The following is a 16,891-nucleotide window of genomic DNA, read 5'->3' on the forward strand; positions in this document are numbered from 1 at the left end:
CCAGCGCTTATCTGGGAATCCTCAGACTCAGGTGAGCCTCCCAAGTAGGTGGAGCTCCCTAAAGAGTTGAGAGTAACAGTGTGCACCACCATGCATCACCATGCTTGATGCCCTCATTTTTTAATAAGCACCTATTGCTTTGGAGTAAGGCCAAAAACCCAGAACCAAAACAAGGGAAGCTTCATTTAAAAAAGCTGTCCCAATGATAAATCTGTGAGGTACTGCATATGTTAATTAGCTCAAATTAATCATTCCACAGTGTATACATATTTTAAATGTCATGCTGCGCATGATAAATACGTGTAATTTTTACCTGTGCATTTACAAATAATACATTTAAAACAGTTGCAGTATGAAGTCCTTTTCTGCCTAAGCCACAAAATGGGAGTTCCTCCGAAAGTGGTAAAGCTGCCTATAGCAAAGTCATATGCCCTGCAGACGTGCCAGGTCCCTGCCCCTAAATATCAAGCCATTGTCCACTAGCCCACAAGGACCCTCGAACTCTTTTCCAACCTAAATTATAATGATAATAGCTGGTACGTGTTTAAAAATGTCTATTGTGTTCCAGGCATGAAACTAGGAATTCTGCATGTGTTCCCTAAATGAAACTCACAGCGAGATAGGAGGCAGCAACAGTCCTACCTAACAACCGGGAGGTGTATAGAAGAGACAGGCTCAAGTTTGCAGACTAATCTTGCCTCTGCTTCCATCTGCTTGGGTGGCCAGGGAAGAACTGTCACAAGTTCAAAGGCCTGCCTGGGAACACAGAGACAGTTCAAGCACAGACGAGGCAAACCAGAAAGATCTTGCCCCAAACACAAATCCGAAAAGTACTAGGAATATAGCTCGGTGGTAGAGTGCTTGCCAGATGTGTGCAAGGCCCTGGGTTCAGTTCCTGGCACTAAAAATGTAGCTATCTAGTTAAGGGGTAGAAACAAGCTTTGCATGGGATGGTACTGGGGAAAGATCCTGTAACTTTGACCCCTTTCCCTGTTCTTGAAGGCCTGCCATTTTAGAGCGGCTGCCTTAGCGGTCACAGGTGCAGGAGATGATGGTACAGATAATGGTCAGCAGCTGGTAGGAGAAATTGGCTTGAGGAAACAGTCTTTCAGCTCTTAGGGAGCCTTCACGAGACAGAGGAACAATGAAAACAGTTCTGAGATATCGCAAAGGTGTGTGGCGTCAGAGGATCACATGGGGACACAAAGGAGGCCTTGCTTTGTTGGGAGCTCTCAGGGAGTAGGATAAAGTTCAGGCGAAGCGAGGTCTATGAAGTCTGGGAAGGCAAAGCGTGTACGCTGACTTATTAGTGCTTGACCTGGGACATAGTAGGTGTTCAAGAAATATGAATCTACGCATTTTGTTCATGCTCTCGGCTGCTAGGCAACTAGTCCCTGCTCAGATGGCTGAGTCAGCAGGCCAAATGCCAGTCTGCTGATTTTAGGAGGCAAGACCTTCAGGCAAGAAGGATGCAGTACCCATATTTTATATAATAGAGTATCAATTTTTTTCTATGCAGGTGTGTGATTGTGCAGTTTCAGTAAGCCTCCTCTGGTCCTATGAAATGGATATATCAGGAATGAGGAGCAGGAGCACCCTGCCTCAGGCTCTTGTGGAGAATGAAACAGAAGAGAGGTCACCTGGACCCTACCAACCCACAAAGGCTTCTTTGGATGTTGCCAGGAGCCCACTTCTGCATTTGAAACAATGTGGAATAGCTAGTGTCAATTTAACATTCCGAAGAGAAGAATATCTTTGGCTTTGACTTATAAATAGCAATGAGTCAGCTTAGCCAGATCCTTCTCCAGAAATACCTCCACCTAAGCAATCAAAAGAGGAAGGTATTGGGAAGCATGTATTGGGAATGACTAATTTTAAGACCCGAAGGTTAGCCTCTATTGGGATCAAGTTTCCCACTGAACATTGCTCATGACTTAGAAATTCTTCTTGGCTTGCCTACAGTGTCACATTTTGCAAGTCAAATCATGCTTTCTCTTTCTCGTGCACTGGATTTCTTGATGCGCAGTATTTAAAGGTAATGTATGAATTAAAAGTGCCCTGGACACGACTGTGCTTGCGCCTGGGTATGACTAGAGAATTCTAGCCAGCAGCTTTGATTTCTGGCACACGCCCCCTCATGGTAGAGCTTCCAGATAGAAATGTCGAGGTGGGGAACGGCAAAGGTCAACGGTAATGGGGCCGAACCCAGACTGAGAAGAATGTGGTACCCTGAGGCATTGGTTGGAGTCTGGATTATTTCAAGAGTCTCAAATACACGAGACAGTCCTCAGAATGTGGGTGATTACGTGCCGGTATCGGTTACAAGGAAAGGAGCAGGAAGTGCAGGCAGGCCCTGGAGTGAAATTATACCACTGTGCCCCAGGTTTAGCAGATCTTTACAGAGCACCTACTGTGTGCACAGCATCCAGTCAAGAGGCAAGTAGAGCTAACTGGATTCTAAGCAGCTGCTATGTTCGGTCCAAGTCAGTGCCGAATAGCCCATCCCATAGGAAGAGACTAGATGTGTGCTGGTCTCAGGAACTCAAGCGCATGTGTCAGAGGGCAAAGGACTGACCCGGAAGGACTTAAGTGACTCCAGTGACTAGGGTACTTGGAAAGAGTCCAAGTGAGACAGAGGCAGGGGCTTCCTGCTCCAGGGTAGAACTGCTCCCTTCCCTTTGGTCCTCCATTGTCAACAAGCAAACACACCTGGCTAATGAGACGGTGTTGAGAGAATAAAGGAATGAGACACTTTGTCCCAGAAAGAGAGTAATAGTTAGTCTGATCTGTCATTGTGCCACTCAGAATCCCCTGAAGGGGATTTTCTTAATTAAAAGAATTTCGTATTAAGTTTCCAGAAATGATAGAACCTAAGCTATTTACAAAAAAGAAAAAAAAAAAACTTCACAAACTTTGAGTAATGCAAAAGAAAAAGGTAAAACTCAACCATGACTCCTTCCCCCAGATTTTACTACTTTTACTCAGGTGAGGAGAATGAAGTCAGAGAACTGTGAGTTCAAGACCAGCCTGGACTCTTTATCTAAAGACCACAAGTTCTTTGCCCCCCTTCACCATTACACACATACACACACAGAAAGAGAGAGAGACAGAGAGACAAAGACAGAGAAGAAGAGAGGTGATCTTCCCTAGCACCCCTAATATGTTAGGGATGGGGCTCTGTTGGAATTCCCAGCCTGTCAGAACAAAATAACTTTTACCCAGGTCCCGGTCCGGCTGGGCCAATCAGCCAAACTGAGCAAAGCTGATTCCAGAAGGGCAAATGAGGAGGATGCCACGGAAAAGAAGAGGCCCCAGAGTCATAAGCAGGAGAAAAGAAACACCAACCAAGAGTACCGTGGGGTGGCGAGGAAGGATGGTTTTCATCAGGAAGGATGGTTTTTGTCAGGGAGAGGGAGCCAGCCCGAATACGAAAGAGTAGCATTCAGGTGTAGGGGTGTAGGGATAGCTAAATAGCAAAGCATATTCCTGAGACTCCTCTTGCTTCCGCTCTTTCCTATGCTTAGCTGTTGGTTTTCCCTTTATACATCTTGGGTTCCATTCCTAGGTGGGCTACTCACTTTCTGATAGGCCCCAGACAAGTGTCTTACTTGGGCTGGATGTCAGCTTCCAACTTCGTAGAACAAGGCTTTGGAGTGTGGCATTTGGAACGGCTTCCGTGGGGGTCCTATTGTATGCTTTACGATAGAGAACTGATTTCAAGTTTAGAAGGAAACGCCAACAACCATTTGGGATCTGGTTGGGCCTCATGCACACTGCCTGGATTTAGTGCTAAGCACTTCATGGAAACAAACAATTATAATTGTTTTAATTACCCAGAGTAGCTAGTAATTTCGAGAAGACTTGGGAGCTCTGTCTTGAGAACGCTGTTATTACCTTGTCACTTTGCAGCAGCCTTTCCAGTACAAGCATGATAATTTCAATGTCCCAGGAGTGGGGGCATGGCTGCTATTAGGGTGGTAATCTTGTGGGTTGTTTTTTTTTTTTTTTCCTTTTTCCCCTCTTAGTATAAAGGGTGACTGAGTGGTGAGAGTCAGTTTGCAACGGATCTAGCAACTTGAATCAGATGCAACCTGTCCAGGTCACTGCCAGGCCTCCGGAAAGCCCCAGGCAATGAAGCATTCTCATTCCCTTGGAACTTTCAAAGGGTGTCTGACAGAAAGTATCACCTATCAGATGCTACCCTGTGTGATTCCAGAGTTCTCTTTGCAATTTGCTTTCCCTCTGCATCAATATGGCCAAGGGCAAAGGGGGTGATAGGCAGTTGCTCAATTGAGTCTGCAGGACCCCCCCCCCCCAAGGACAGTGAAAGTTACATGGCTGGAACTCTCTCTGAGCAGTTAATTCTGAGCAATTTGAAGCCTCCCATCTTTCCTGCACGCATGCAGGGCTTTGAACAGCTATGGATTTTCCGAAACTAAATGAGAAGTGGTTGTATTTGGTGTGAATTTCACACATGCACCAGCAACTCTAAGGTTTGGTCTCTCTGCTTGCCCCCCCCTTCCACCCCAATGAGGAAATCGCAAGTACTCAGTTAAACTGCTTCCCTCCAGGGTTTATGGCTGAGTCCGGTGGGTTCTGGGAGAAAGGGCCTCTGTCGACCTCCTACTTGGTCTTTGTTGTTTTATGTGCCACTGCACCTTGCTCCCCACCAAAAGCTAAAAGGTTGCCTGCGAAAGAGCGGCCCATTTTAGAAGGGAGCTGCCACTGTCGCTAATTAGTCTCTCCAAGCTTGGGCAGGCTCTTCTTACCAGGAATGATCCCCCAGAAGCCCTGCCCTAAAGAAGCCACCTCGCCTGCATCTCTAGGCAACTTCCCAGTGCTAATTTCCCTTCCCCTTTACATTTGCTTCTTAGAAAATTGGCTGCATCTGATAATAGTAATATGTAAGATGCATGCCACAATTTTTGAGGTGTCAGAATTATTATTTTTTTTCTCTGGCTGCCCACTCACCTTTCTATATCTTTAAAAATGCTTATTAACATATTAATTAACTGATTTATTTGATGATATATATCAGTGATAGATAGATAGAGATAAGAGAGAGAGAGCGAGAGAGAGAGAGAGCAAGCGAGAGAGCACACATGCTTGTGTGTGAGCGTGCCATGGTGCACAAAAACTCTAGAGTGTCCATTTTTTCTTCTACCATGTTGGTCCCTGAGATCCAGCTCAGGTCATCAGGGTTAGTAACAAGTGCCGTTATCAGTACAGTCATCTTTTGGGGCCCCAGAGTTATTTGTATTTTTGATGAAAAAGTAAAAATAGTTTTTGAGAAGCAGTGCCAGAGTTTAATCTTCAAGGAGTCCTTGGGTTCCTAGGTCAGTAGAGGCTAAGAAATGAGAAAGATTTCTCTTGGGGGTGGGGGCAGGCTCAGTATGGATGAAGTACTTGCTGGTGTTGTTTCCCAACACAGCCATGGATGGAAGCGAAAGATACAGGAGAAGACTGAATGAAATCCTTACCATGGACGACAGTGCTTCAACTCGGAAATGCGCCAAACAGGACTAAATGCAGAAATACCCCAAAACTTCTTGCTCGACTTAGAACCTGTCCCATCCTTTACCCAGAGTTCTCTGCTTGGCTCTGGGTTCCCCCAAAATGCTATCTGGCAGCGATTCTCAACCTGTGGGTTGTGACCCCTCTGAGGTGGGTCCCGTATCAGATATCCTCCATATCAGTACACATTACGATCTTAACAGTGGCAACATTGCAGTTACAAAGTAGCAACCAAATAATATTATGGTAGGAGGTCAGCACAATATGAAGAACTGTATTGAAGGGTCACAGCAGTAGGAAGGCTGAGATCCACTGCTCTGGTTCAGGAATGAAGGGTTTTGAGAAAAGGAGAGGAGCAAGCAGAGTGTCCAGAAGGAACAGTGTCCCAAGAGACCCCATGAGGATACAATGTGATTGTACTGCTATGGGCACAGCTGATCTGGAGCAGCTCCAGAGGGTGGGTGCGGCCAGCTGAAAAAGAGATATGAAACAAAGAAGCCCTGAAATTCACCCCAGGAAACAGGAAAGAAAGCACCAGGTGGAGGTAGTGACTTTAAAAGCAGAGGGAATAAATGAGAGGTTTGGCTGTTTTGTCACTGTGCCAGCAGAGGGCGTAAGATACGACAAGGGTTGCTTTCTTTTCAGACTTGGGCAAAGGATAGAGGGCCAAAGGAGAGGCATGGATACACGTATTTATACATTACACACACGCACATATGAACACACACATAAACATTTTTAGAGACCAGTTTAGAAAACGAAATGAAAAACCCAGTAGACTGCAAAGTGCGACCGAGTTCAGAGGTGGTGTCTGCACACCCTTTACCTTGGCAGGGCGTATGCCAGCAGTAATAGACGCTTCGCCCCTTCCCTGCCTCTGATCTCTTGTGCTCACTGTGGTGCTGTCTCACATCTGGCTTTTCTCTGTTGTCATGCCTACGGCCTTACTTCACATCTATTTTCTTCACTTAACACAATCATGACGGTACCCTAGAGAATCTTCGTGACCCCCATTTGCCCCATCTTCTGTTCATCCTCACCTCCTTTGTTTCTCAAAGTAGTTCCAGCCAGCATTTCTCCTACCCAGGGCCTCATGAGCAGTGAGAAACACAGATGCTCAGACATAGGCATCACCTACTGAATCAGCATACTTTTGAATAAGACCCCCACCCCCACCCCAAGGGATTCACTAGGAATGTATAGTTTGGGGAGCTGTTCTCTATTCCTGCCCTATGTTTCCAAAACAAGATTCTGACCATGTCTATATCTTTTTAAAAATCATTCATGTCTTTTGCTTGACTTCATATGCCAGAAAACACATGCTCTGGTATGTATGGCTACCACTGCCCACTTTTGCAGCTACCGAGTCTCACTTCCTTTTCTAGCAACAGCAGACTGCTCAGTTGGTCATAGTCTAGACAAGGTTTTCTAATCCTTTTTGCTTCTGAGGCCCTTATTTCTTTCCTTTTGCCAGTTCTAGCTCTGTATCCGGTTGGGCATCCCCTCTGCCGGAAGTCCCTCGTGCTATGTACTATCCCATTTGGGGGTAGCTAGGTGCCCTTTGGATGGGATCTCATATCGACCATGCATACATTACTACACAAAGGCACTGGGCCCTTCACGCTGCTGTGATGTTCCGTGTGCCTACATTGCCCGTCCGTCTGCCTTCCATCATATTAATGCCTCTCTGTGCTGTTCACATCCTCACTGGACAGTAGGAACGCACCTTGCACAGGGTGGGGGTCTCCACAATGTACTGAATTGAAGAGAAGGTGGAAAGGGTCATAGTGGGTAATGGTATATACAGAAGCAAGGGAGTCAAAAATAAGCTTAGAGTATGAACAGCGTGAAGATCAAGCAAACCAAAAGAACCCGGAGAAGAGGAAAAAAAAATAGCAGAGGACCGTGCTAAAGGAGGGGTAAGATGGACCTTTGAAGTGTTAGAGTGTTGAGGACACCACAAAGAGCACTCTGCTCTCATTAGCATGGAAATAGAAACCCAGGGCTATGAAGACCAAACATCAGCCGGCGTTCGTCACTATTAGAAGAAACCTAATAATAATGTGTGTGGGCCCTAACGTTCCGGATTCTGATAATACAAAGGAACACCACTTCTATGAAAACAGACTTTGTAAGCAGTCCAAATGCTGCGAGCTGGGTGACCACACACCAGGGTTTGTTTAAGACAGTCCTGGGCTACACCTGTTGTGAAGCTGTAGTTATTATTAGTGGCCCCGTCAACCTTCAAAGTATCCAAGTGTGGTCGATAAATTATGTGATCACTGTACAAATACTCAGCACTTATGGCAGCCTTCCCCGAGCCAGGTACCATATAATGTACTTCAGGAGAATATTTCCATGAGCTACTCACTGACATTCTTTTTGAAGTTAAGATTATAATTTGAATGCTAGCAAATTCCTCATTTGAACGTATACAGATAAATGGTCTGTAATAGTTCATTGTGTTGCACAACCTTCAAACCCTATCTAACTCTCGGATATTTTAGTCACTCCCCAAAGAAATTTGGTACAAATTAAGAGTCATTGCTCCTTCATCCCTCCCAGGCCCTAGCCCCTGGAAACCCTGTCTTTATTTTCTCTCTCTATGGCTTTGCTGAGTCTAGACACTTTGCGTTAAATGGACTTATATAATAAGTGGTCCTGGGGTCTGGCTTTTGATCTTCTAATTTTTCCAGTGAAGGAAACTGAAGTTCAGGAAAGACAAAGCAGCCTGCCTAAGACACCCCATCTCCTGGGAGGAAAGTCAGAGCAGGACGTAGGTGTGTCTGGACTGCAAACCCGCATGCTTAGTCACCACGATGTGCTGACTTCGCCTATGCAAGGTGGGCGCTCATCACAGGCTTTTCCCCTCGGGCCCTCTGCCGATGCATTCTTTTCAAATGCTTACAAGTTTTTCTTGTTGGAGAATTCATTTAACATTTGGAAAAAATAAAGAATGAGCCGTGCTACAGTGGCTCACATCTTTAATCCCAGTCAGCCCTCTGGAGAGTGAGAAAGGAAGATTGTGAGTTCAAGACCCACCTGGGCTCCATAGATAATGTCCTCAAACCAACAAACAAATACAAAGTCAAAAATTATAAAAACCAAATATGGCGGCTTAGTGGGGCAGTGAGATGGCTCAGTAGGTGAAGGCGCTCTCCATGCAAGCCAGGCAACCTGAGGAGTTCCAGTTCCAGAAACTATGTAAATTTTGAAAGAGAGACCCAAATCTACAAAATTGTTTTCTCATTTCCTATACTGTGGCGTGTGTATTCTTACGTGCAAACATCATGTGCATGCACTCGAGCACACACACACACACACACACAATAAAAAATAAACAACTAAAGTGGATTATCAAGCTGGCTCATAGCTGTTGACCGACTTGTATCCTTGCAAAATTCCTACGTTGAAACTCTCATCCATGATGTGACTATATTAGATGACATAGCTTTTAAAAGATAAAGTTGAAATCATAAGGGTGAAGCCATTATCCATATGGTTAGTGGCCTTTTTAAGCAGTAGATGAGAAATCTCCACCCCTTCTTCCCTCCTGCCTTCTCCCTCTCTTCTCACAGGTAGAGACAATGAAAAGGTAATATTACCAGTATGTCACTGTACCAGGACCCTCGTGTTACTGTCAGATTCTAGAACCGTGAGAAAGTTAATCTCTTCTGGTTGAGTGATATTTTGTTATGCCCAACACAACACACCAAAGACAGTCATATTCAGAGATAAAAATGGCCATGAACATCAAGTAGGACAAATTAATTCTCATTTCTGAGTTCAAGAACAGTTTCCGAAGGAGAGTAAAAGAAACAGTTTGAATGCTAGCGTCAACAGTAGAAGTGTGCACATCTCTGCAAGATACTTCATTTGATATTAGGTTTTTAAATTTTTATTACATCCGTTGAAATTCTTTAGAAAACATAACAAGTAAAAGACAAAAGAAAAATGCCTATTATACTCTGCTAATATGCTATATTTTAATCCAATCTTTCTGAAAGCTTAATTCTATAGTCTGTATGTGATTGAATTATCAAAGTATGCACTCAGTGGGGATAGGTGAGAATGCCTTCCTCAATCTTTGCTAAAGTGCTGCTTAGCCTGTTAACTGATAATACTTTGATGAAGCAGAGATTAGTAATAAACTATATATGTATACATGCCAATAAAGAATATATTTCACATTTATATACATATCCCAATAATTTCTCGTAGGACCAAAGCCTTCCTGTTAGGTATGGACTATGCTCTCCTTTGTCCCTTTCCCATAAATCCCATACATCTATCATTTCCAATATCATTTTATTTAAGTATGACAAGAGAATGTAGATGATTGGGAAACAATGCTGAGGACAAAATTCTATCGACTTTTGATGTATTTTCTTCTCTAATATTTTACGTTTTTCATGGCCAAAACAAATTTGACAGTACATGGGGTTGCCACTTCTGTAGTCCGTATAAGGGTTGCTCTAACCTTCGTCGAAATGACTATTAACCGTTCATAATAATGGCTATGTGTTTATGATCTAGTCAAGCTGTCCAAGCGGAGTTAACCAGTCATACTGTCCAAAATACGGTGAAGAAAATAGTTCCTGATAAGCATGGGTCTCGTTGTTGTACAGCAGCACCCACGCTCATACTAGCTGTGGGCTTTTTTTCATAGCATTCTGTCTGTTGTTTTAAAGAGGGAAAGGAAAACTTGGTCTGCATAGTGGAATTTGGTCAAGAGAATTTCTACTGGTCTTGCCTATTTAAAACTACTCAGCCACATACACAGCAAAAATATGTGAAGACAGCCCCCAATCCTATTTTGTGTGAAAGTATAATAAATCTGTTAGTTTCCTGTGTATCATTCCATACTTATGTAATTGTATTTATCTCTAGGTTATCCACACCGTGTATACATACTTTACATATGTGTGTATGTTATGTTGTGCCAGGCATCAGACTAAGATCTCATTGTGAATTATCTTGCTTAGTCCTCACGATAATCCTCTGAGATAATTTAAATGCTATCATTTCCATTTCACAGACTGGTAAAGTGAGGCTCAGACAGGTTCACTCATTTTCCCCAAGATCATACAGCGTTTGTTTCCTCATGAGAGGGTTGTCATAGTAACATACACCAATCCAGTTTGATGTTTGGGTCAAGTAAATGCTTATCGAATGCCCATCTAGATATTCAAAATCATAGGTACCTTGGAATGGGTAGATAAATCTGTGAGCTACATTATTTGCCTCCATTCATTTAGTGAATAGAGAAAGATTACAATCCAGATGTATTTAACAAACAGGTTCTGACAACTCTAGGTACAAAGAAAGTTCCGTAACCTGAATTTTAAAACTAAGCATTTGGAATATTATTACCTCCGTGAGATGATGAGTTTGGAACTCCAGAAATCAGTTCTAATGGTTATGACCCAGTAAATTGGACATTATATAACTAAGTTCAGAAACATTTGCTTGAAACAACACAAGGACTAGCGATGTAGCCAGTGGTAGAGCACTTGTCTAACACAAGTGAAACTCTAAGTTTGATCTCTGATACATCACGATTAGAAGTTCTGTTTAGAAGGCAGGCAGTGCTCTACGGCTAGCCAAGGGAGATGAAACCAGGACCAGAATCAGGATTGGAGTCTCCGTTTCTTATATAAGAAGACTGACTGATGGCAGAGGCTTTAGATCTACAAAGGAGCTTGATTAGAATGTCATAGTGTACCGTCTTAAACAAGAGCAGATAATCATACAGAAAATCAGAAGCCCTGAAGGAGAAAACCAAAAAGCTGGATATTAACAGATATTCTGTGAAGGACATACAAACGTTGAAGAATTGGATCCTAAACGGTAGAAAAAAGATTAAAGGTTGCATGTTGAGACAGAACCAAAATCCTCCCTATTATGTAACACATTCCACAAGGCTGGCCAATTTCAACGTACACTAGGAAGGGAAATGCCTGTCCCGAGATGGGGGTGGAGTACTTGAGCCACAGGAGCACCCAGACTCCAACTGCAAAAATGCTAAAGGCTTCGGGAACCATTTGGCAATATTTGCAGAGATGGAAGAATTGGTGGATTATAGTCATAAACATGGTGGGGTCTGAAGGAAAGGGGCCAAAAGAAAGCCTTACTTAAAACCCTTCTGTGACTGTCTTTGTATTTTAGTGAGTGCAGAAGCTTTTAAGTAAACACGTGTATACAAACATACAGAGTATGGCAATGTTGATAGGGAATAGGTACCGTGATGGAAAAATCTGACCAAAAAATGGAGAGAGGTAGGAAGAAGGGAGGGAAGGAGAGAGGGAGGGAGGGAGGAAGGGAAGGCGAGACAGGGTAGAGAGGAAGGGAGTGGGAGGGAGGGAGGGAGGGAGGGAGAGAGAGAGAGAGAGAGAGAGAGAGAGAGAGAGAGAGAGAGAGAGAGAGAGAGAAAAGAAACTGGAGTCCAGAATTTAGTCCTCACGACAGAAACGGTGTTGGAAAAAGTATTGCTGCCATCCTTCTCCCTTTAGAAATTCTTTTTTTTTCCTTCATAATAAAAATCCCGTGGCAGCTCCTTGTCTGGAGGACTTTAAAAATAGGAGCGATTTCATCTGTCTGGAATGGTCTGTGTCAGCACTTGCCCTAGGCAAGGTTGCCACACAGGCCTGAAACACCCCCACTTCCCATCCCCCTGGCCAGCGCTTTCCTCTCCCACTAGACACCCCCATGCCCTTTGCACCCCCACTTCCAGCTCCAGGCCTGACTCCCTTTTCTTGGCCAGTAACTTCAACACGGTCTCCCACATCAAATCACACTCGGCTTCCCTCAGCCTTCTCTCCAGGTGCGAGGGGGTGCAATCTCTTTTGCCCTTTGTGGCCTATCTGAGTTTAAAAATAGGGCCCTGGTTAACCCAAATGAATCTTAAATTGGAGCTCTGTGCAGTGTAACCAGAGGAGGAAAGGGAAGGGGGTGGAACAGCATAGTTTTGGTCAGTGGGGGAAGTGGTGGGGAGGTGGGCTACCTTCCTGGAAGCTATTAAATCCCAGATGTAGACTGTTCAGTGTACCACTGCCTTAGGGTGACCCCTGCTCTCCTAGTTGCTGTTAATTCCATGGCTCAGCGACTTGCAACTCCACTTCCGTGACCCCACACCTGGCTACTTTCTCAGCACGCTGGGCACCCTCCGACTTTGCTTTAGCTAGGGGTTTTCAGCTGCATGGTTTTGTGACGATCAGCCAGGGTCCAATTTTCCCATGGCCATCTTTCCTGCAACAGCGTGACTTGGGTTCGATGATGGTGGCCCTTAAAGCCATACTGAGCTCGATGCGATTTGCACAGAGCTGGTCCTATTCAAAGTGCCGGTTCCCAGAGAAGCCTAAGAAAGTGGCACCGCTTTGGGCTCAGAGTGTGTGGGGGCTTTATGAAGAAATATGTGGGACTTGCGTGAACGGAATATGCTGTATGGAGATTTTGCGGGCAAAGCTGCCAAAATGAAATTTACTCAGAAAATTCATATGATGAATTTGATCAACTTCCGGTTAGGACAGCAACCCCTTAGAAGCCTCTACTGTACATCAAGCTCTGAGCTAGACTTGAGGAGTCACAACGAAAAGAAAGGCTGCTTCTTTTTTTAAAAAAATATTTATTTATTATGTATACAATATTCTGTCTGTGTGTATGCCTGCAGGCCAGAAGATGGCACCAGACCCCATTATAGATGGTTGTGAGCCACCATGTGGTTGCCGGGAATTGAACTCAGGACCTTTGGAAGAGCAGGCAATGCTCTTAACCACTGAGCCATCTCTCCAGCCCCCGAAAGGCTGCTTCTTGATATAGAGGGATTTTTTTTTAAATAAGGGGGAAGGCAGACACGCAGGGTAGGATGTGTCCTGCTTGAGGTAAGCCAGGGTGAATGGGAACTCAGGGAGCATCTGGAAAGCTCTCCTAGGGCAATGCTATCTTAGCTGAGTAGGAGTAAGCCAAACCAAAGAGAGGTGGGAAGGGCAGGAAGGCTGTGGAGAAGGAATGACATGCGCCGAGGCTCAGAGGCATGAAACGACTTGACATGTCAGGAGAGCTGCAGGCAAGCTGTGATCAGTAGAGAGCCAAGCATCCGGGAGATGGGGCAAGAAACACAGCTGGAGAGGCAAGCGGGCAGAGTGAGAGAAAGGAGATGCCATCCCCCCTGGCTGAGCAGTTAAGCTCTTCCCAAAGGAGGACTTGAAGTAGGGCTATGGTAGGGTCAGATTTACATCTTTATTAAACCGTCTGTCGGTTTGGGGGAAATCATTCAAGCTGCCTGCAATAAATGAATTAAGGCTTATTTTTTTATGTGAAGGATAAATGTGCAGATCAGTGACTGCTAAGTGCAAGGTTATCTCTTCCAAAAGGGCTTGGCATTAGTCTGAGGAGTTCTTAGCGATGTGGCTAGAATATCTGTAGGGAGATCTGTCTATATCTGTAAAGTTTCAAACATCTTTTTGCAGTGCGCAGGTCCTCTAAACAGAGAGGCTTGAAGAAAGGAATTGCTTCTCCCCCATATCATGCATTCCATGCTAGGAACTCAAACTGTGCTACAATCTGTTTTGTTTAGCAAAAATCATCCGGAAAGGCACTCTTTAACCTGAGTTGCAGCCACCTTAATCTTTCGGAAAAGGAATATTTTGGATTAGAATTCTGCAGTCATTCTGGAAATAATGTAAGTGGTTTTTGTTTTTTAAACAGGATTTTGTGTGTCTAGAAATGCTTCAAGATGCAGTTTGCACCTAGGTACACAAGGCTCAATCCCGTATTAAAAATGCAAAACCTATTTATACCTTGCAAAATCACTGTATTTAAAACCGACTTCCCTCCCCCTGCTTTGTTTTTTAAGCTATCTTGGTTTGCCAAACAAATTCTTGTGCCTCATGACCCTTTTCTGTTACTCTTTGACCAGCTATCAGAGTCTTATCTATTTTGAATGGTTGGACCTTAGCCCCCAGAATTAAGACTCCTGACCTCTTAATTTAGGGAGATTTCTTTCCCCGTTTCTTGGGCCCTAACTTTCAGAAGGTTCTTCTGCTGCATCTTGCCTTGGCATATCTGTAATCTGACGCCTTCCCAGAAAGGCTCATTCTTAAGTGAGCATGGGCAAGGGGAAAGGCGGGACTCAAATGTGAAGCCAGATGTTTTTATGAGTCCTCATAGCCAGGGATGAGTCTTGCCTCTATCATCCTACCCAGGCAGGGAAGCGGTGATTGAATTGTCACCAATGCAGTGTTCACTGTCACTGGGAACTACGTGAGAATGGGGAAGGTATATCATCTCATTGACATGACTGTTTGTTACCAACTATTTCTGGAAATCTAAATCGTCCCCGGGTTTGTTCATTTGATGTTGACCTTTATGTGGTACAAAAAAAAAAAAAAAAAAAANAAAAAAAAAAAAAAAAAAAAAAAAAAAAAAAAAAAAAAAGAAAGAAAGAAAGAAAGAAAAAAAGCTCTGTCACTGCGGCTGTGTTCTACCAATTGTTTCACTGATGTTATTGCAGGTTTGGCTGGAACTGCTGAAGCCCATAACAAAGCAAGTAAAAAGTAAGTATAGAAGATCACTCAAGGAATGTCGTCCTCAGCTCACACTGGAAAAGTGATTCTATAGCCCCACACAATTCCTCACCCTACTGAAATGGGGAAGAGGGCTTTAGACAGGTTGCCTCAGCCCCTCATCTGTACAGTAAGTTTAGCAATATAGAAAATTGCCTTAGTTTAGTCTGAGCTGAAGAAGCTCGTGTGGCAGGTCTTGGAGTACATCTGAAGGGTTCTGGTAATTACGCCACCTGCGGATGGCGCGTGGGCGCGTATCTCACAGGGCGCCCTGTGAAGCCTGAAGCATCCTTAGTGTCAATCTCTGAGAATGTTCACCTTCTGCCTGAAAATTCTTTCCTTTCCTGCCATCGCCAGCCTTGCCATTTGCTTCAGTTTATGTTCAGATGATTCCTGTATCTCACACGGCACCTCATTTGCGGGACAAGGGCTCAGGGGCATGGCCGTTTAACTAACTGCACAGGCATTTTTCCTTTTGCAAGTGGATCTTAACACTTTGGGAAACCTTGCTTCAGTCTCTTCCTGGTTCCTTGGTCCACTCTGCTCTTCACACATTGATGCCTCCTGTGACTCTACTTCCCCCAATTCTGTGATGTATGTCACCCAATTCCAGTAGCTTCTGAACTGATTTTTCTCCAATTAAAGCATCTATATCACCCTTCAAGGGATCAACTGAAATATATAATCCTGACCACACCACATCTCCCTTCTGCTTAAAATGCTTCCCTGGCTCCCTAATTACCTCTGAAGTTCAATCTTTTTAACATGGTATGCAAAGCTCTAGACCCTATAGTAAGCGATTTGTCCCTGCCACTTGGCATTTCAATTCCTGCCTCTGCTAACGTACTTAGCTGTCAGTTCCTCCAGGAAGGCTTCCTCAACCTAGGCTGTGTGGTACTCAAATTGGTCTGTTTAATTATTTGTCTCTCCAACAAGACTGGGAGCACTTGAGTATCTTTTAATTTCCACAGTATCTGCTTAGAATAATATCCCCGCAGTGAAGAGCACCAGAAATGATGTATTGAATGGACGACACTTGTGTTCCTTCTTGTGTGCGGTTACTTTCGATCTAACAAACTTTATTCTTTTTCTTCTGGTGCTGGGGATGGAACCCTGGACCTTGTATATGCTAGCAAAGTATCCTACCAGTGAGCTCCACCCCAACCTCAAGTTTCTCATTTTCAAATGCAAGTAGGTGTGAACATGTGCAAATGTGGTTTCTCAGGGGTATATTTTAAGATTGATAGAGACACTGGCCCACATTGTTTCTTCTTCTTTTTATGAAACCCTTAGGACATCCACTCATGTGCTTGAGCTGAACCTGGGTCCTTTTCTCATGCGTGGCTGGACATTCACAGACAGTGAGCTGTAAATAGTCTTCTGAATAACTCACTTCTTAAGAAAAGACAGAGTAGGCCCCCAGTGGACATATCTTTACAAAAGAAACACGAAGGGAGAAAGGGTGTGAAGGGGGGCTGATTGGGAGGACGGACTCAACTGCTGTGCACATGGGGTCACAATCCAGAAATGAAAACAGCATACATGTAAAAACCCAAAATGTAAAGTAGTCTATGGGAAGGGGTAATGGAGAGGGGAGGGAAGTAGAACACTGTGTGTGTGTGCATGAGTGTGTGTGTGTGTGCGCATGAGTGTGTGTGCGCATGAGTGTGTGTATGCATGAGTGTGTGTGTGCATGAGTGTGTGTGTGTGCATGTGTGTGGGTGTGTGCGTGCCTATGTGTGTGTGTGTGTGTGTGTGTGTGTGTGGGAGAGAGAGAGAGAGAGAGAGAGAGAGAGAGAGAGAGAGAGAGAGAG

General features: G+C 44.3%; 1 protein-coding gene across 1 annotated transcript in view; it reads left to right on the forward strand.

The window, feature by feature from the left end:
* Window positions 1–16,891, forward strand: part of Frmd7 (FERM domain containing 7) — a 43,410-nt gene that overhangs the window by 10,202 nt on the left and 16,317 nt on the right. The window contains exons 2-3 of the mRNA XM_050121659.1: window positions 14,090–14,194; window positions 15,026–15,068. Coding sequence (XP_049977616.1) covers window positions 14,090–14,194; window positions 15,026–15,068 — 148 coding nt within the window. The remainder of the gene's footprint in view (window positions 1–14,089; window positions 14,195–15,025; window positions 15,069–16,891) is intronic.

Source organism: Alexandromys fortis, unplaced genomic scaffold (assembly GCF_014885135.2).
Source record: "Alexandromys fortis isolate MF-2015 unplaced genomic scaffold, M_Fortis_MF-2015_v1.1 scaffold_194, whole genome shotgun sequence".
NCBI lineage: Eukaryota > Metazoa > Chordata > Mammalia > Rodentia > Cricetidae > Alexandromys > Alexandromys fortis.